This window comes from Polypterus senegalus, chromosome 4 (assembly GCF_016835505.1).
Source record: "Polypterus senegalus isolate Bchr_013 chromosome 4, ASM1683550v1, whole genome shotgun sequence".
Lineage (NCBI taxonomy): Eukaryota > Metazoa > Chordata > Cladistia > Polypteriformes > Polypteridae > Polypterus > Polypterus senegalus.
In genome coordinates this window covers 15,254,826-15,276,406 of record NC_053157.1, presented here as the reverse complement: position 1 = coordinate 15,276,406, position 21,581 = coordinate 15,254,826, and the positions used below count along the sequence as shown (strand labels likewise).

The 21,581-nt window shown below is 38.3% G+C and overlaps 1 protein-coding gene across 3 annotated transcripts in view; it reads right to left on the bottom strand.

The window, feature by feature from the left end:
* Positions 1-8,933: 8,933 nt before the first annotated feature.
* Positions 8,934-21,581, bottom strand: part of rbm46 (RNA binding motif protein 46) — a 67,992-nt gene continuing 55,344 nt past the window's right edge. Inside the window, exon 6 of one of the 3 annotated variants that reach the window (XM_039752726.1) lies at positions 8,934-9,093. In XM_039752726.1, the coding sequence (XP_039608660.1) occupies positions 8,934-9,093 (160 nt within the window). Of the gene's footprint in view, positions 9,128-21,581 lie in introns of all 3 variants that reach the window. The other 2 variants (XM_039752725.1, XM_039752724.1) reach the window with 2 other exon arrangements.

The following is a 21,581-nucleotide window of genomic DNA, read 5'->3' as shown; positions in this document are numbered from 1 at the left end:
AGATGCATCTGGCTGATAAATCGTCTGGGGGTACAGCACCACCAAGATGTCTCAAAGAATAGCCAGGTTTCATTAAAGAAAAAGTGAGAGATACAGATAGAGAAACAGCAGCAGAAATGATGTTTATGACATTGTTGAGGGGATTTGGGTCAGCTAGGAGACAGTTAAGTCCTATACGTGTGTTGTTTGTGTTTCAAAAGGACATTAGACAGAGGCACCAACACAAACATAAAAGAGAGGGGGGCTGCCTGAAAAGATGCAATGGCCTCCCAGGGTGCTAGAGGCCATGTAGTTTAGTAGGGACTGTGACAAGCAGCATCCACCATTTCAGGTCTAGTGTCAGTGAGACGTCAGTCAAAATGACACCTTTTATTGGCTAACTGAACTGATTACAATATGTCAGCTTTTGAGGCAACTCAGGCCCCTTCCTCAGGCAGGATGTAATCCAGAAACTGTAGTTGCCTGTGTTTATATACACACTAGGACAGATACAGCTTTGGGAAACCTTTACATGAGACATCTTATACTGACTGTGGTGGGTTGGCACCCTGCCCAGGATTGGTTCCTGCCTTGTGCCCTGTGTTAGCTGGGATTGGCTCCGGCAGACCCCCGTGACCCTGTATTCGGATTCAGCGGGTTAGAAAATGGATGGATGGATGGATGGATCTTATACTGAAAAAAGTATAACATTGATGTTGTTCATTCAGCGTAAATGTTCTCTTTCAAGCAACTTATGATTAGTCATTTAGTGTTGCAGCTTGAAATATTTGGTTTCAGATCTCAATCAATGTAAAAAAAATTGTTTGTACCAAATTAAGTTATGGTGGAGGGAACAAACGTAAAAATCCTATTTCATTTAACTTAATATTTTAGGTCGTTCATGTGCTGTGTTTGGGGGCTGTTTGTATATTCTTTCAGTCGAACTTTGGCTTTCCAACTGCCAAAAAAGAAGAACAACTTAAAAAATAGATTTACTTCAGTAAAAAAAACAAGTGAATTGCACCCAATAACTCTAAATGACTTGCCTCAACTTAAAAATTGTGGGATGAATAAACTAAAAAGAATTATATTGGTTCAGATTGAAAATATTAAGTGTGAATCATTCACATTTTGTTTTTCAGTGAGATGTAAAAAAAAAACGAACAGATCTCTCCAGCCCATGATTCATTTAGCTAAAGAGGAGGACATGTGTATAGTCAAGAGTACATAACTGTCCAACAAAGTCTTCTGAAGATTTTGATGAATTTTCCTTACATTGTGGATCTGTAGTCAGGTTGTCTGGGTTGGTCAGAGAGATGCAAACAATCCTCATACACTAAATTGCCAAAAGTATTTGGACTACAATTTCATTGGATTCATGAGTTCCAATCACTTCCATGGCCACAGGTGTATAACATCGACATCTGTGAAAGAATGGATTGCTCTCAGGAGCTCAGAGAATTCAAGCGTGGCACTGTAATAGGATGCCACCTGTTTAATAAGTCCATTTGTGACATTTCCTCACTACTAAATATTCCACAGTCATTTGTCAGTGTTATTATAACAAAGTGGAAGCAATTGGGGACAACAGTATCTGAGCCACAAAGTGGTAGGTCACGTCAAGTCACAGAGCGGGGACAGTGCATGCTGAGGTGTGCAGAAGTCACCAACTTTCTGCAGAGTCAACAGCTACAGACCTCCAAAAGCTCAAGAACAGAGTTTCATGGAGTGGGTCTCCATGGCCGAGCAGCTGCAGCCAAGCCTGACATCACCAAGTGCAATGCAAAACGTTGGATGCAGTGGTGTAAAACCAACCGCCACCAGACTCTACAGCAGTGGAGACGTGTCCTCTGGAGTGACGAATCACGCGATCCGATGGACCAGTCTGAGTTTGCTGGTTGCCAGAAGAACGGTACTCACCTGACTGCATTGTGCCAAGTGTAAAGTTTGCTGGAAGGGGGATTATGGTGTGGGGTTGTTTTTCAGGGGTTGGGCTTGGCCCCCTTAGTTCACATGAAAGGGAGTCTTAATGCTTCAGCATACAAAGCCATTTTCAACAATTTCACGCTCCCAACTTTGTGGGAACAGTTTTGAGGATGGCAACATGACTGGGCACACACCAGTGCACAAAGCAAAAGTCTATAAAGAAATGGAGGAGTGAGTTTGGTGTGCACAGAGCCCTGACCTCAACTTTGGGATGAATTAGAGCGGAGACTGCGAGCGAGCCAGGCCTTCTCATCCAACATCAGTGCCTGACCTCCTGGTCACAAATTCCCATGAACACACTCCTAGTCCTTGTGGAAAGCCTTCCCAGAAGAGTTGAAGCTGTTAGAGCTGCACAGGGTTTGCCATTAAATGGCATTAAAGGTCATGTGTGTGTAAAGGCAGGCGTCCCTATACTTTTGGCAATAGAGTGTATCTGGTCATAAAAATATTGTCACTATTTGAACCATGTTGTAACATGTTGTAATTCAGCACCCCTTTAACTTCCTATTCTTTTCTCTCTTGCTGTGTCTTAAAGTTGCCCATAAGCACTGACTTTACAGTCCTTCTCACAGTGTCCATGGCTGCTGATGTAAGGTCCTGCAGAAACCTCCCTATTGCCAGCCTTAAGGTGGAACCTGTGGACATTCATTCATTTGTCCATTTTCTCCCACATAGAGTGCAGTGTGGGGACATTTCATACACAGAATTACGCAGACCACATTAGATAATTTGCAGGAGAATGATCCCTTTATGCGACACTCTTGTTGGCAGTGTGCTACAACTACACCATCTGCATTATAAATGTGAGCACACGTTTTACATCTTTTCTGTAGGCAGGGAGATGTACCATCATCTGTTGGTTCACTCAGGGAACTTTGGACAATTCGTTGCTGCAGGTTTGGTGGTTGTCTACATGCCAGGAGAGGAGGTTCTGGAAATAAATCTCTCAGCGTTTCATCATTATTTAGCAGTGGCTGAAGTTCTGTTATAATTTTTCAAAGTGTTTCAAGATGTGTTATACGTGACAAGGGGGCTGCTGTTCTCGTTGTCTTTGGTTTTATATTCCAGAAGGCTGTCTCTGTGTATGGCAGTAGCTCTTTACATTTGAGTGTCTGTTGTTTTGGGAGCATAACCTTAAACCTTGTCTGATGAAATCTTGTCTAAGCTCCTGCAGTTGTTTATGCCGGTCTGAGCGTTGTAACATATTGCTTGGCTGAAAATGATGAGCGCGCCTTACATGCTTGGGGTGGAAGCTATCACTTCTCAGGTAGGTCCATCTGTATGTTGGTTTGTGAAAAAGTTACAAGGGTGTTATCCTTCAGTTGAACGGTGGTATCAAGGAAGCTGACTTCTGTTTTTGAGTAATTAAGCTTCAGCTTTATGTTGGGTTGGAAAGAATTATATTCATCATGAAAATGGAGGTCCTTCTCACTGACAATGCAGATTATGAATATGTCATCTATGAAATGGAGATACAACATTGGTTTTAAGGCACATGTTGGCATAAAATCCTCCTCCAATTTTGCCATAAATGGGTTTGCGTAATGAGGTGCGAACTGACAGCCCAATGCCGTCCCCATTTGTTGCAAGTCTTGTCCAAATGAGAATAAATTGTGTGTCCAGAGTGAATTTTATCAATTGTATAACTGATTCTGTGGGTAAATCAAGTTGTTTTAGGTACGTTTCAAATGCCAATATGCCATCATCATGAGGGATGTTTCTGTAAAGTTCCTTAACATTCATTGTGGCCAGTTTGGTTCCCTTCAGGTAAGGGGCCTATAGCAGACAGTTTTTTTTTAAGAAATCAGTGGTGTCTTGGATGTAGCTGTTTGTATTGTGGGCGAGGGGTTTAAGGATGTGCTCCATCCATCCTGAGACATTTTCTGTAAGGGAACCAATTCTTGAGATTATAGGACTTCCTGGTTTCCCTTCTTTGTGGATCTTAGGAAGCATGTAGAAGTAACCCATTTTGGGGTTCTCAGGAATTAAACTATTTACATGATGCCTGATGTCAAGAGAAAAGCTACTTACTATCTTTTTTTTTAGATCCTTCTTGTACAGTTCTGTGGGGTCTTCCTGTAGTTCACTGTAATGAGCAGTTCTGTATCTAGTCCAATGTGTTCAAGGTAACTAAAGCACACCCTTTGTCTGCTGGTTTAATAATGACCTCTGCATTTTCCCTTAGTGAATGCATGGCTCTCCGCTCGTGAATAGTGATGTTTTGTATCCAATTTTACTGTCTGTTTAGGATCCCAGTTTTGAGTGTTGAAAGCAGTCTATATAATTGTCCAGGGTGGAGCTTCTGGTGTCCATGTAAATTTATTAGTGGGGTGGTTGTAACAGCTTGTTTTAGAACATTAGAACCCTCTAGATGAGAACGGGCCATTCAGCCCAACAAAGCTCGCCAGTCCTATCCACTTATCTCTTCCAAAAAAACATCAAGTCGAGTCTTGAAAGTCCCTAAAGTCTTAATGTCTACCACACTACTTGGTAGCTTATTCCAAGTGTCTGTCGTTCTTTGTGTAAAGAAAAACTTTACTAATGTTTGTGCGAAATTTACCCTTAACAAGTTTCCAACTGTGTCCCCATGTTCTTGATGAACTCATTTTAAAATAACAGTCTTGATCCACTGGACTAATTCCCTTGTTAATTTTAAACACTTCACTCATGTCACCTCTTAATCTTCTTTTGTTTAAACTGTAAAGGCTCAGCTCTTTTAATCTTCCCTCATAGTTCAACCCCTGTAGCCCTGAAATCAGCCTAGTCGCTCTTCTCTGGACCTTTTCTTGTACTGCTATGTCCTTTTTGTAGCCTGGAGACCAAAACTGCACACAAGACTGCAGATGAGGCCTCACCAGTGCGTTATGAAGGTTGAGCAGAACCTTCTGTGACTTGTACTCCACACATCAAGGTGCTATATAACCTGGTCTGGGAGTCGATAGCTTAGAGTCCACTATGACTCCTAAATCCTTCTCATAAGATGTACTCTCGATTTTCCGACCGCCCATTGTGTATTCAAACCTAACATTTTTACTTCCTATGTGCAATGCTTAACATTTACTGACATTAAATTTCATCTGCCACAAATCTGCCCAAACCTGTATGCTATCCAAGTCTTTCTGTAATGATATAACGGATTCCAAATTATCTGCTAATCCACCTATCCTGGTATCATCTGCAAACTTAACCAGCTTGTTACTTCTATTCCTATCTAAATCATTTATATATATTAAAATAACAACGGCCCTAGCACTGACCCCTGCTGGCCACCACTCTTAACATCGGCCAATAATGATGAGGTTCCTCGCACCATCACCCTCTGCTTCTTGCGTCTGAGCCAATTCTGCACCCATCACCCACTTCTTTTAATTTGATGCCCAACCTCTCATGTGGCACCTTATCAAATGCTTTCTGAAAGTCCAGATAAATAATATCATCTGCTCCACTTTGATCATATCCTTTTGTTGCCTCCTCATAGAATTCCTGCATGTTGGTAAAACACAGCCTCCGTCATCTGAACTCATGCTGACTGTTCAAAATAACTCCTTTACTATGTGCTGCTCAATCTTATCCTTAATAATTCCTTCCATTAATTTTCCTGTGATGCACTTTAATATTACTGGCCTATAGTTACTTGGATCTGCCCTGTCACCCTTTTTATATAATGGGATATTTTCCACTGCGGTGGGTTGGCACCCTGCCCAGGATTGGTTCCTGCCTTGTGCCCTGTGTTGGCTGGGATTGGCTCCAGCAGACCCCCGTGACCCTGTATTCGGATTCAGCGGGTTGGAAAATGGATGGATGGATGGATGGATATTTTCCATTTTCCAGTCATTCGGAATCTCTCCAGTGCACAGTGACTTCCTAAAAATATGTGTCAAGGGTTTATATATGTACTCACTAGCCTCCTTAAGAACACGAGGATAAATAGTATTTGGTCCTGGTGATTTGTTTGATTTCATCTTATTTAATCTGAGCAGCACTTCTCCCTCAACAATTTCCAAATCCCTCAGTACCTACTTAGTAGTCGCGTTTACCTCTGGGAGGTTATCCACTTGCTCACTTGTAAACACCTCAGAAAAATGTAAGTTTAGGGCATTCGCTATTTCATTGTATCTTTTTATTCCCCTTTACTATTCCTACTGTAAAGGGGAATTTTAGTTCCTGTGGAGCACTGTTTTCTTTTTTGTGGAAAAATTCTTTAAATATTGAGTTTTCTGAATCTGATTTTGTCAATGGGCTCTGCAGGACAACATGATAGTTCCTTTGTAAGTACTGAAATCTCTGCTTCATTTGGTGTGTATGAGGAGAGACAACCAATACAGGTTTGTTGCTCTTCGTTTTTTGCTATCAAGTGTCCAGCTTTCTCTCATCGTCTGTGCAGCTTTTCCTTTTTGTTGACAATAAGGAGTTTCTGCATTCTTTGTAATATAGATGGAAGTTTCTTTACCATATCCTGCCTGTCATTTCCAAGGAGCAGAATGAGGTCTTGGATCTCTCCTTGTGTATTCTTCTTAATGTTATAGAAAACTTTGATTAAGTGGTTTCTTAGCCTTGCAGAAGTCCTAGAACAAAGTTGTTCTAGATGCCTTTTGGGATAAGACTGTTATAGTGTTTTAAAAGCTTGGCAGAAGAGGAGTTGTTCAAGGTGAATTAAGAGTAGAACAGAAATAAAGAGGTAGATAGATGAGAGGCATAATCTTGACACAATAACCAAAAATCTTTCCAAACCAAATATCCAAAGTCAACGTGCAAAACAAGAATCAAAGTCAACATAAACATGGCTAAACAAATATAAAATCTCTTCCTCTTGCTATTTAAATCAGCTAAGAAAGCTCAGGAGTAGGAAATCATTGTCTGTGTGGAGTTCTTGTAGGTATTTCTATTTTTGTTGAATTATCTGGTCTTTGATTACTTTCTACTCTTGTTCTTGGATTTTTCTTAAGGATTGTGTGTTTTGGGACTTGTTCACTTAGGATTGCATTATAGGCAACTCCTTTTTTTTGCTCTTTTGAGCATTTAGCTGTATTTCTATTTGCTAAATAAACCATGTATTTATAAATATTCATTGCTTGCCCTTCTGTGCAAAAACCATGGGTTTACGGTCATCCACCTCCTTGTGGAGCTTTTTGCTTTAATTTTGAAAAATGACTTAATATTTTCAGCTGTTAAGCTAGTTTTCCACTTTTTGAGCTTTACCAGGTTGTAGCTTGCACATAGATTTCTTCTCTTTCTTAGTCTGTTCTGGGCTGACCAGAGAAGTTCTTGGCCTGCTTTATGGTTATTTGTAGGGGCCTCAGACCATTATGTTTGTGGCTCCTAATCTTGATAGTAGAAAAGGAGTTCTAAAATTTTACTGAACCATGAACTACCTGTTTAAAATCAAATAAAAAAGCAAAGAAACAAACTACAGTACATTCTAAAAACTGTTAATGTTCTAAACATTTGAAAAAAATGTGTTCAATCAATTTATACATTTTCAAACGCAATTGAAGTTTCCATAAACAAAAACCTGCTGACAAGGATTAAGAAAATAAAAGTGAAAATGAAAGACGCAATTTTATTTTTTTATTAATCACATGATTCTAACAAGCAAACCACAAAAGCGTGAACAGAAAAGCAACTACTTAATATGGAGCAAACATCTTACTTTAATGTGTGTAATTTTGAATATAACATCTACAATTAATAATAATGAAGAGCCAAAAATAGGAAAAAGCAAAATGCGTAATTAAGTATACATGCATTGATCAAAAATCACAAACAAACCCCAATTGTTATGTAAGGTCTGATGACATTTTAAACAACACTACTTTCTGTTCCATGTTATTGTTTTCAAAGCATACTATGTCTAGAAATGCTGAAGGAATAAACAACAAAAGTGACATAACAACATTTTGAGGATTTTAAGACACAACAATGTATTTCAAAGCCAAAAAATAAACAAGCAAACCAGCAAGCACTGGTTACTATAATTTACATTATGCACATTCATTACATATGAAAAAAAGGTCAACCTTATGAGTGAGTCAAAAGAAATCAGTTATTGAAAACACTCAATGCTCAATGTCTTTGAGCATAACATATTATGAATTTAAATCATTTAACAAAGTTGTGCTACATTTTTATATACATGCTATTGCTACTATTTATTTAAAACAGTGTCTGAACATTAATGGAAAGAACAATAATTTAATAGGCTATAAGTGTAAACCAATAGTTTCAATAAATAGAACAAATGCAGCAAAGCCAAATATTTCATAAGCACAGATTTAAATGTACCAATAAAACAAGCACACAAGTTAAAACTTAGTAAAATAATAAAGTATGGAATCAAAGGTCAGTATATAAAAACTTGAGACTAGTGCAGCCTAAAAACATTAACACTGCTGTATAAATCAAATTTGCCAATGAGTTGCTGCTTAATTCCACTTTTTTAAATAACTTTAAGCAACAACAAAGATACACAATAATGATGTACATGTGTATAATTTGGAGTAATGTGGTTTCAATAATTATCAAGAAAGCAAGACTGAGATATAACATACACATTCTTTATTAACATGTCACATTCTAATGCACATCTCCATATAACCACACCATTGTGCTTCATATATTTTAAATTTCAACTTATATTAGTTCTGATAACACATCATTTTTAGTCAACCAAAGTGACATTTAAAATAACATAAAATAGACTGAATAAAGATACACATACATGTCTTTTTTGCTATTTTAAGCATACCCAATTTAATGTCAAGATATATTTGTCAAACTTGGCAGTTATTTTTTAAGGTTTCCACATGAATTCACTTAGGTATTGCATGCAAGGAGTTAAAAAAAGAAAATTAAACAAAAAAACAACAAAAACATATGGAGGCATCTAAATTAAGCAAATGATCTCTTGGGTAACAAATTATACTCCATACATGTACATTATAGAATCTGCTACCAATAAGTATTAATTCTTAAAAATAGGGTGACTGATTAGAAATGTATAACCTCTGTCCTATCTGGTTTCCGGTTGTCATTGATAATGCTGGTGAAAGAGGATAGTTTGGATATGAGTATGATCTACAGCCATACGAAAGCACAGTGCTGCCCAGGCTAGAACAAGATGGTGAAGGGCTTCCACCTGAAGAAGTGCTACAAAACGTACAATCTGAAAATGAAGAAAAAAAATTACTTTTAGCAATTCTCAAGTATGAAAATACAGAGAAAACATATAACTGACATGCTTTATTTATTCACAGGGATGGGAGTGATGTAAAATATGTGGCCGTTATGGCTCAAAAGTTAACTCTTGGATTTACAGGCACTAGTTTTGGGAATGTGTGATATTGGAGAAATATTCTAAATGAGTTGTCAGAATGTTATTGAGTATTCTTCCATCCAACCATCCATTCACTTTCTGAGCTTTTCATCCAAAATAATGTTTTGAGTATAGTCAGACTACCCACACACGCATATCCATCCATTGATTTTCTAAACCTGTTTAGCTCATTTTAGGACCTTGTGGTCAGAGTGTGTTCAAGGAATATTAGATCCGAGGTAGGAAACACCTCTGAACTAGATGACAATAAATCAAAGAGCATACTCATGCTCACTCTTACACTCAAAATATATTGGCTTACTTTAAGAGTTGTAAAGCAGCCTTTCCTGCATGTCTTTGGGATGTGACAGGAAAACCAGAGTATATGGAGAATGTTCTCTGTATTCAGACATGGAAAGAAAGTACAAAATCTGCACTAATGATGTAAAGTAGAGATCTTTATTTGTGGTCCTGGAGGGCTATACTAACTGCAGGTTTTCATTCCAATCAATGTCCAAATTAAAAGACAGTTCTCGATGATAAAGAAACTTGGTATTTAACCATATTGCTTGCTGGTGGTAAATACAGAACAGGGTCATGGCATCAGTGCCCCGCAGGGTAAACACAAATACACACACACACAACCACACACTAGAGCCAATTGAGTTTCCCCATTTCACCTAACCTGCACATCTTTGGACAGTGGGAGGAAACTGGAGCACCAAGAGGAAACCCACATGGAGAATATGCATCTCTCTGAAATTAAAGCAAGCTACAACATTAGAACAGCGATTCTTCAAAATTAAAAAAAAAAAAAACAAATACCATCAAAGTATAAATTTGTAATAACTAACAGTATATATATATATATATATATTTAACAATTTATCTGTAAAATATAACACAATAATATAATAAAATATCTATACTAATAAAAGGCAAAGCCCTCACTGACTGACTGACTCACTCACTCATCACTAATTCTCCTGTGTAGGTAGAAGGCTGAAATGTGGCAGGCTCATTCTTTACAGCTTACTTACAAAAGTTGGGCAGGTTTCATTTCGAAATTGTACGCGTAATGGTCATAACTGTAACATATTTTCGTCCATATACTGTACTATAATAGACTGCAGCTCGATAGCCGTGGGAGGCGGAGTTTCGTATTAAAGCATTTAACCAATCACATTTCAGCTATTATTTGTTGCCAGGCAGAGGGAATAGACTGCAGCTAGATAGCCGTGGGAGGCTGAGTTTCGTATTAAAGCATTTAACCAATCACATTTCCGCCATCATTTGTTGCCAGGCAGAGAGGCTTTCACAATCCGTTGTGTAAGACAGAATAAATGTTGATTAAACTGTTGCTGATTTTAAGTTGGTGTCAGTAGGGCCCTCTAGCAGGCGTGTGGCAACGTCACCGTATTCAGACCCATTGATTGGATAGAAGGCGATATGAGGAATTCTATGATGCCACTGAACGCACGGCAAATGCTCCGAGCGAAAGATCGTCGTGCGCACTACAGCTAACTCCATGGCAGAATTCTGGACAATATTATTTGCCAGACATAGACCAGATTTCGGGAATACAAGAAAAATTTCACGCATGCAGCCTTCTCCAGTTTAATACAAGAGCCATGGAGCACTTTTTGATCTGTTTCGGCTAAAAACAGAACTGACTGTAATGTATGCCATGGGTGATTTTTTTAGGAAAATCTCCCACTGATCTCCTTGACTTCCTTCATCAGAAAAATCTGAATGAGAACATGGGGCAGCTGTTCACATTGGTATATTTGGCGGTGAGCATTCTCGTGTACACTGCTTCTGTCAAGCCGACATTTTCAGCCCTAAAGCGAATTCAAACTTATGCCAGAAAAGAAATCTCCCGATCTACATATTGTCAAATAAACGAACCACACGCCGTACCACAACACGAGAGGCTTCGCCTCTAGCGCTGACGTCCGAGGTTCGATTCCCGACAGGGGGTGCAGTGAGTGTGTACGCCTGATGAGCCCAGATTTAGGGCGAAACACAGACCGCGTATTGTTTGCATTATTTGACAGTAAAACTATTTCAATATATTCAATATATATAAATCAGCACTTCCTGATTCATTTTACCCTCGCACCCCTTTAGTTTTGAGAAGAAGAATGAAAAAATATGAGGTTAACGCAGAAAAACAGATCACCAATTGAAGCTTTATGAATAATGGATACTTTATTCGCCATCAATAATTGTTTTGGTAAAGCCTTACTCAGTGTAATCCTCCTTCCATTTTCGGTAAAAAGTTTTTGAGACAGGCAGGCGACTACCCATGATTAAATGAATCAGGTAAAAAGTAAGAGGTTCTATTTAGTCGACAGAAATATCTTTGGGTCACTAATTGATGTATGCAAGATGACTAAATTTAACTTACATTCCTACCAAATATTTCTGTTGACTAAATAAAATTACTTATATTTAAAATTTAAATAGAACTCATGATAGTTCATAATACGCAGGCTAAGTCATAAGATGGGAGTCATCCGTTTTAACAAGCAGCGTGTTGCACTAGTCTGAAATAGCCTGCTCATTTAATTATTTAGGAATGGATAGATAAATTAAGATATTGTACAAATGTTTTTCATTTTTCTTCCTCGTGGGCACCCCAGCAATAGCTGCTCACACCCCAAAGGGTATATATATATGTGTGTGTGTGTGTGTATATATATATATATATATATATATATATATATATATATATATATATATATATATATATATATATATATATATATATAGTTATAGATATATAGATATAGATAGATATAGATATAGATATATATATATATATATAAAATACCAGCAGGAGAAGTAGTGTGTTAAAGAAGTAATGAAAAGAAAAGGAAACATTTTAATAATAACGTAACATGATTGACAATGTAATTATTTTGTCATTGTCATGAGTGTTGCTGGCATATATATATATATATATACACATACATACATATCTACATATATACACACACACAGATATATATATGTGTATGTATATATCTATCTATCTATATATATATATATATAGCTATATCTCTCTATATATATCTATCTATATAGTACTGTGTATATATATATATATATCTCCTTTGGGGTGCGAGCAGCTGTTGCTGGGTGTGCCAGAATCCAACAAGGAAGAAAAATTAAAAACATTATTTGTACAAAATCTTAATTTATCTATCCATTCCTAAATAATTAAATGGGCAGGCTATTTCGTATCAGTGCAATATGCTGCTTGTTAAAACGGATGACTCCTGCTCTTACGTGCACTTAGTGGTGCGTGGGTATTATGAACTATCGTATCTGTTCAAGTTCTATTTCAATTTTAAATATAAGTAATTTTAATTTGGTCGACAGAAATATGTTTAGTAGGAATGTAAGTTAAATTTAGTCATCATTGCATAAATTTTTCTTCACCATAGAAATTTAAAGACTAAATTCAACTTCCATTCCTACCAAAGATATTTTTGGCGACTAAATAGAACCTACTTATATCCAAATTCGAGCTATTGAGCTGTCGCCTGCCTGCCTGAATAAGTCACCGCCGCTCTTACTTTTTTACCGTTCATTTAATCATGGCTAGTTGCGGAACAATTATAACATGGTAGGAGGATTACACTGAGTATTGCTTTACCAAAACAATTATTGATGGCGAATAAAGTATCCATTATTCATAAAGCTTCAATTGGTGATCTGTTTTTCTGCGTTAACCTCATATTTTTTCATACTTCTTCTCAAACCAAGGGGGTGCGAGGGTAAAATGAATCGGGAACCGCTGATATATATATATATATATATATTGAATATATTGAAATAGTTTTACTGTCAAAAAATGCAAACAGTACACAGCACATGTTTCGCCCTAATTCTGGGCTCATCAGGCAGTACATACTCACTGCACCCCCTCTCGGGAATCGAACCTCGGATGTAAGCGGTAGAGGCAAAGCCTCTCATGGTACGCCACGGTGTGTGGTTTGTTTATTTGACAGTATGTAGATCGGGGTGTGTATATACAGTACAGGCCAAAAGTTTGGACACACCTCCTCATTTAATGTGTTTTCTTTATTTTCATGACCATTTACAGCACTCCATCACTCTCCTTCTTGGTCAAATAGCCCTTACACAGCCTGGAGGTGTGTTTGGAGTCATTGTCCTGTTGAAAAATAAATGATCGTCCAACTAACCTGACTTCAGCACAACACAACTGCTGGTCCCAACCCCATTGATAAAGCAAGAAATTCCACTAAATAACCCTGATAAGGCACACCTGTGAAGTGAAAACCATTTCAGGTGACTACCTGTTGAAGCTCATCGAGAGAATGCCAAGAGTGTGCAAAGCAGTAATCAGAGCAAAGGGTGGCAATTTTGAAGAAACTAGAATATAAAACATGTTTTCAGTTATTTCACCTTTTTTTGTTAAGTACATAACTCCACATGTGTTCAATTATAGTTTTGATGCCTTCAGTGAGAATCTACCAATGTAAATGGTCATGAAAATAAAGAAAACACATTGAATGAGGTGTGTTCAAACTTTTGGCCTGTACTATATATATATATATATATATATATATATATATATATACATATATACACACGGAAGTTGGAGAATTAGTGATGAGTGAGTGAGTCAGTCAGTGAGGGCTTTGCCTTTTATTATATATATATATATATATATATATATATATATAAATATTGTGAAGGACAGCCAGGTCCCATGCCCAGCAGGGACGCCCCTGCTACTTATGTTCCAGGGGAGCCGCCATGGGCAGTCCAATACCTCCCCCGGGACGCTTGGTGGCAGCCTCCCTGGCCGACGGTCACTCTCCAACCGCCCGCAGGGCTCCATGGGAGATGGAGTCCTCCACAGCTTGGTTGGGGTCCTGCGTGGCCACTAGTGGGAGCTGCCTGCTTCCCACAGCCCGGCTGGACGAGCTTTCAGCCCCGCCCGGAAGTTCAATTAGGACCTTCCGGGTGGGCTATAAAAGGGCCCAGCCACCACCACTCGGAGAGCCAGGGTTGGGAGGAGGAGGACTAAGCTTGCAGAGGAGTGGTGGAAGAGAAGGTGAAGGAGAATTGTGGTTTGTGTTTTGTTTGGTGCTTTGGGACTGTGTTTGGGCTGTGTGGCACGGGGAAGACGTGTCACACAGCTGAAGAAAAATAAAAGCCTGTGTGTTTTGTACACGTTGCCTCTGCGTGGTCTGTGCCGGGTCGGGCGCTATATAGAGCCTTTTACTCTATATATATATATATATATTATATATATATATATATATATATATATATAACTTTTGAGAATGCAATGTATAGTTTTGTCCAGGAGGAAAGCAATGTTGCCTCAAATCAATGGCAACCTTTTGTAGGGTGTGTCCCTGAGACTTGTTGTCATCGCGAAGCAGAGCCTTACTGGAAATTTGAGGCATTTCAATTGAAATGGGAGATCAAAGGGTATAATGGTTTTTTGTGTAGCTGCCTTCACACAGCTTCTCCACTGCTTTATAAACGAATGCCATATAAGGCCATCGTTTCTCCTTGCTTCGCGGTTCAGTACTGTTTTATTGTTCGTTTATTACGATTCTTATAGTTATTGTGTAGCTATTCGAGACTTACTTTACTGTTCAGGTACCCATTTCCTTTATTTAATCCGCGGCTTGTACGTTATTTTTTGCTCGTTTATTACGATTATATATTTATTGATTCCCTTCTTTAGCTGACTGCCTGCTCATATAAGACGCTCCACTGGTTTTTTGTGAAACAGCCTTTACACAGCTTCTCCGCTGTTTTATAAACGAACGATATATAAAGCTATCACCTTGTCAATTGTGTAATGCGTTTTTTGAACAGGTTTGATGCATGGAAGTGATCACTCGTACTGTGTTCAGGCAGTTCATGTGAGCTGCTCTCTTGTGTGATGTTGCGATGTCCACGGCTTTATTTAATGTTAGCTAAGACCTGGCACTTAAAAGTTTCTGGCTGCACTCCGGTTGTAATATGACGAAGCTGCGCAAGCTCACTCTTGAGAATGCAACGTATAGTTGTCCAGGAGAAAAGCAATCTTTGGGAGCTCTTCCTTTTTTTCTACGTACTGCGGCCAGTCAGTTCATGTGATTACGTGGGAGGCGTGATGATGTCACACGCAGCTCCGCCCCCCATGGCCGTCGAGCTAACGTCCATTACAGTATATGGAGAAAAATTGGTTCCAGTTATGACCATTACGTGTAGAATTTCGAAATTAAACCTGCCCAACTTTTGTAAGTAAGCTGTAAGGAATGAGCCTGCCAAATTTCAGCCTTCTACCTACACGGAAGTTGGAGAATTAGTGATGAGTGAGTCAGTGAGGGCTTTGCCTTTTATTAGTATAGATAGAGATATAATGTGTGTGTGTATGTATGTATACAGTATATATATATATATATATACACAGTAGGTATGGAAAGTATTTAGACCCCCTTCAATTTTTCACTCTTTGTTATATTGCAGCCATTTGCTAAAATCATTTAAATTAATTTTTTCCCTCATTAATGTACACACAGCACACCCCATATTGACAGACAAAAAATAGAATTTTTGAAATTGTTGCAGATTTATTAAAAAAGAAAAACTGAAATATCACATGGTCCTAAGTATTCAGACCCTTTGCTCAGTATTTAGTAGAAGCACCCGTTTGAGCTAATACAGTATCTATAATCTAATCTAATAAAAGTTCTATCTTGGTCTCATCAGACCAGAGAATCTTATTTCTCACCATCTCAGAGTCCTTCAGGTGTCTTTTAGCAAACTCCAAGATAGAACTTTTTGGCTTTAATTCTAAGCGGTATGTGTGGAGACAACCAGGCACTGCCCATCACTTGTCCAATACAGTCCCCACAGTGAAGCATGGCGGTGGCAGCATCATGCTGTGGGGGTGTTTTTCAGCTGCAGGGACAGGACAACTGGTTGCAATCGAGGGAAAGATGAATGCGGCCAAGTACAGGGATATCCTGGACAAAAACCTTAAAAATGGTTGTCCACCAACGTTTACCATCCAACCTGACAGAACTGGAGAGGATCTGCAAAGAGGAATGGCAGAGGATACCCAAATCCAGGTGTGAAAAACTTGTTGCATCTTTCCCAAGAAGACTCATGGCTGTATTAGCTCAAAAGGGTGCTTCTACTAAATACTGAGCAAAGAGTCTGAATACTTTAGGACCATGTGATATTTCAGTTTTTCTTTTTTAATAAATCTGCAACAATTTCAAAAATTCTTTTTTTTGTCTGTCAATATGGGGTGTGCTGTGTGTACATTAATGAGGGAAAAAATTAATTTTAAATGATTTTAGCAAATGGCTGCAATATAACAAAGAGTGAAAAATTGAAGGGGGTCTGAATACTTTCCGTACCCACTGTACATATAATGACAGCAACACTCATAATAGTGACAAAACAATTACATTGACAATGTTGCGTTATTTTCAAAATGTTTCCTTTTCTTTTTCATTACTTCTTTAACAGACTACTTCTCCGCTGCGAAGCGCGGGTATTTTGCTATATAGTAATATAATGATTTAATGCAGTTGATCATGAAAAGTATATAATCTAAATATTCAGAGAGCTGTCACAATTTAAATTTAACGGGTTCTGTGTGTTGCCACTGCCCGTGGATATGGTCAGTGCAACAGAAAGGCTGTTTATGAAACACACAGCGATTAACGAGTAAGTTCAACAGTACTTCGATTATGAAGGATTTAATGTCCTACTTCAAGTTATGATGGGTATTGAGAAACCCTTAAATTATTTATTGATCTTTGATGGAGTTTATGATATTCTTAATGTTACGATGCTTGAGTCTTAATTCTTCTATCTTGTGACTTTCCTAACAATATATAATAAATGACTCAACTTTACTTGTCATTGCCAGCAAAGGGTTTTCAACCAAGTACAGTATTAGAAATGAATATTTTATTTCCAGTTATTTAATTTGTCCAATTACTTTTGAGCCCCTGAAATGAAGGGATTGTGTTACAAAAAAATGCTTTAGTTGCCTCAGATTTTTATGCAATCTTTCTGTTCAATCCACTGAATTAAAGCTGAAAGTCTGCACTTCAACTGCATCTGAGTTGTTTCATTTAAAATTCATTGTGGTAATGTACAGAACCAAAATTAGAAAAAAGTTCTCTCTGTCCAAATATTTATGGACCTAACTGTATGATATTTGTAATTATTAATTTTATAACCTGTATAGTACATTTTGGAAAACATTGTGGCACAGATGCAACATTATTCATATTCATTTGCATAACATCTTGCGGCTGTAATCAGTGACCGCGTGTTTTTTTTCCTCCCAGATCTTGCCAGTCCCCACATGTTGCTGTATGGTGGTGTTTCTTTTGTACTCCAGGACATGCAGAAGAAAGAATAGTACAGAGAGGTCAGTTCAGCGCTATATGTAATCATCAAATTCAAATGTTAACAGTTCACACACACGCAAGGACCGTCCTTCCTACATTTACGATGTGTACCTGTTGCAATGTACACACTTCTCTCTATGCTGTGGTTTCTATTACACACCTGAAAGAGACAATATATGTGACATTTTGAAGAAATCATTTTATGACCTGAATAGTTCCAATCAGAAAACATCATCGCACTAATGTAATATTATTTGAAAGCGAACAGTGTCAGATTGGGTGTGAATTTATGCTGGCGCTGTTAAGAGTCTTTGCATCTTACTAGAAAAGGCGATGTAAAAAGAAAAGGAGGATGCAACATCGGCAAGCTTCTGTTCCAAGACCGCCAATTCCCCAGCCCTTTCAGTGTAATAGCAACCACAGCGCAGAGAGAAGTGTGTACATTGCAACAGATACACAATGTAAATGTAGGAAGGACAGTCCTTGCATGTGTGTGAACTGTTAACATTTGAATTTGATGATTGCATATAGCGCTTAACTGACCTCTATGTACTATTCTTTCTTCTGCATGTCCTGGAGTACAAAAGAAACAGCACCATACAGCAACGTGGAGACTGGCAAGATCAGAAAAAAAATAAAAAACCCGCAGTCATTGATTAAAACCGCATGTTATGTGAATGAATATGAATAATGTTGCATCCATGCTACAATGTTTTCCGAAATGTACTACAGTAATCCCTCCTCGATCGCGGGGGTTGCGTTCCAGAACCCCCGCGATAGATGAAAATCTGCGAAGTAGAAACCATATGTCTGTGTAGTTATTTTTATATATTTTAAGCCCTTATAAACTCTCCCACACTGTTAACATTATTAGAGCCCTCTAGACATGAAATAACATCCTTTTAGTCAAAAGTTTAAATTGTGCTCCATGACAAGACAGAGATGACAGTTCTTTCTCACAATTAAAAGAATGCAAATAGATCTTCTTCTCTTCAGGAGCAGAGAATTTCAGAGAGAGAGACAGAGAGAGCTCGAGCTCGCAAAGAAAAGCAAACAATCAAAAAATCAATACGTGTGCTTTTAAGTTTGCCGCTGCATTTTTTAGAGGAGCGTCAGTATCTTCAAAGCAAGCAGCCTCTGTGCAAACAGCCCCTCTGCTCACATCTCCTCTGTCAGGCGCAGAGAACGTCAGAGAGAGAGAGCGAGATTAAAGCAAACCATCAAAAAATCAATAAGTGTGCTTTTGGAAGAACCGCGATAAAGCGGCATTTCTTTGAGGTGCGTCCGTATCCACTAGCATTGAGGAGTTTTAGTTAATATGTAATACATGCTCTGATTGGGTAGCTTCTAAGCCATCAGCCAATAGCGTCCCTTGTATGAAATCAACAGGGCAAACAAACTGAGGTAGCATAAATTAAAAGACCCATTGTCCGCAGAAATCCACGAACCATCGAAAAATCCGTGATATATATTTAGATGTGCTTACATTTAAAATCCGCGATAGAGTGAAGCCGCGAAAGTCGAAGCGCGATATAGCGAGGGATTACTGTATACAGGTTATAAAATGAATAATTCCAAATATCATATATACCTAAGTCTCTATTTTTTCTTTTTGTCAGTGCGGCTTTGACATCATAGACCATAAGGTGCATACTAATTCAGCATGAGCAGGAACACTCAATAAAACTGAATAAAAAAAATTCAAATGTTGGTGAGGTATGATGCATGTAGATTCACCAGCGTTTCTGTGTCAGCTTTTATCCCTCCAGATCAAAGACTTTCCAGTTCTATTGCCTCAAAACACCAGTCACATCTCCAGTTACTCCCAGTTTCAAATAAAAACTAATAACATCATATCCTTGGGTTGGATGGGAACAGTAGTATGTATCGTGATCATGACTGAGAGAATAAAAGTGAGAAAAAAAAGGTAACTTTTACAAGTACTATAAATGTACATTAGCTGTTACAGACGCAAGCCAAATGTATGTGTTTGCTGTATAATATTAACAATAAGAGCAGCTCACTACTGAAAACAGTAAATATAGGAGGCAGTCAGGATCAAACCAGGGACTCTTGATTACAAGTCAGCAAATCTTACTGCTACGCCACGGAGCCTGTTGTAGTCTCCTTTAACCTTTTGTGAAAGTGTTTATTTAATCTTTGGACTTCAGGCTTCACACATTATATAGCTTATGCCTACATTTTGTCATTTACTACTAAACTATGAAAAACGGTTAATATGAAAAACGGTTCTGTTTTAACAATGTGTTTACACAGATTATTGTAGAAACGGAACACACATGAAATGCATGTGTTCCAAATGACGATCTATTATTTCCACTCTAAAACTCCAGGGGCCTCATGTATAACGCCGTGTGTAGAACTCGCACTATAACATGGCGTAAGCACAAAAGCGAAATGTGCTTACGCACAGAAAAATCCAGATGCAGGAATCTGTGCGTACTCCAACTTCCACGTTCTTCCGTTACATAAATCCCGATCAGCGTGAAAACTAACGCCGTGCACGCCGCATTATGTAACGCCCCAAATCCTCCCAGAATTACGCCTATTTGAATATGCAAATCAATATAAATCGCCCTTAAGCGCAGCCTTCTGTGAAAAGACAATGGGAAAAGCACGGGGAAAATATAAGAATTTCAGCGAATACCAAGTGGAGGCAAAGGAAAAACATACTATTTGTTCAAATAAACCGTGGTATAATCAACAAAATGAAGTTGATCGAGTGACATAGCGTGTTGGAGAAACTTGAAAGCTCACATTCACAAAATCGCACAGTGCCGGAAATAAAAAAGAAGTCACATATCAAAGTTGCCGTGAAAAGAAGAGTTGTAAGCCCACTGTCTGAGTGTCATATGAAAGTTTATTAGGGTACAGAGAAAAAAGGCACACGGTGGGGAAAAAGCACGAAATGTCAACTTCAATCTCGACATTTCCACTTTAATCACGTAGTTTATTTTGTCATTTAGTAGAACACTAGCAAAATACCCGCGCTTCGCAGCGGAGTAGTGTGTTAAAGAAGCAATGAAAAAGAAAAGGAAACATTTTGAAAATAACGTAACATGATTGTCAATGTAATTGTTTTGTCACTGTTGTGAGTGATGAGTGTTGTTGTCATATATATATATTTACACACACACACATAAACATATATATACATATCTATACATATACACATATATACATACATATATATATCTACATATATACACATACATATACATACACACATACATACATACACACACATATATACACACAAATACACATATATATATACATACACACACACATATATAAACATATATATACATATACATACATATCTACATATATACACACACAGCTATTTCAGATCAGTGCAATACGCTGCTTGTTAAAATGGATAACTCCAGCTCCAAGCCAGACGGCTCCTGGAGGTTCTGTAATGACTTTAGACGCCTGAATCAGATCTCCAAGTTCGATGCCTACCCCATGCCCCGCATTCACCTCCTTAGCGGCTGGGTACGGCTATCTGACTACCCTTGACATGACAAAAGGGTATTGGCAAATTCCACGGCATCCACGGCCTTTACCCCTAGCGGGCACTGGCAGTACAAGGTCCTCCCATTTGGGCTATACTGGTAGATAGAGTGCTAGGCCGCCTACCTGGATACGCTTGTCATCTATTCCGCACCTGGGAGGAGCATCTACTGCAGGTCGCATAACACTGGCTAAAGCCGCCCGCATAAACCCCGGAAGTGTTTTTGGATTAAAGGAGGCCAAATATTTAGGCTACCTCTACATATATACACATACATATCCAAAGAGCAGCACCCTTGATACACACATACATACATACACACACTTATATATACACACAAATGGACCGG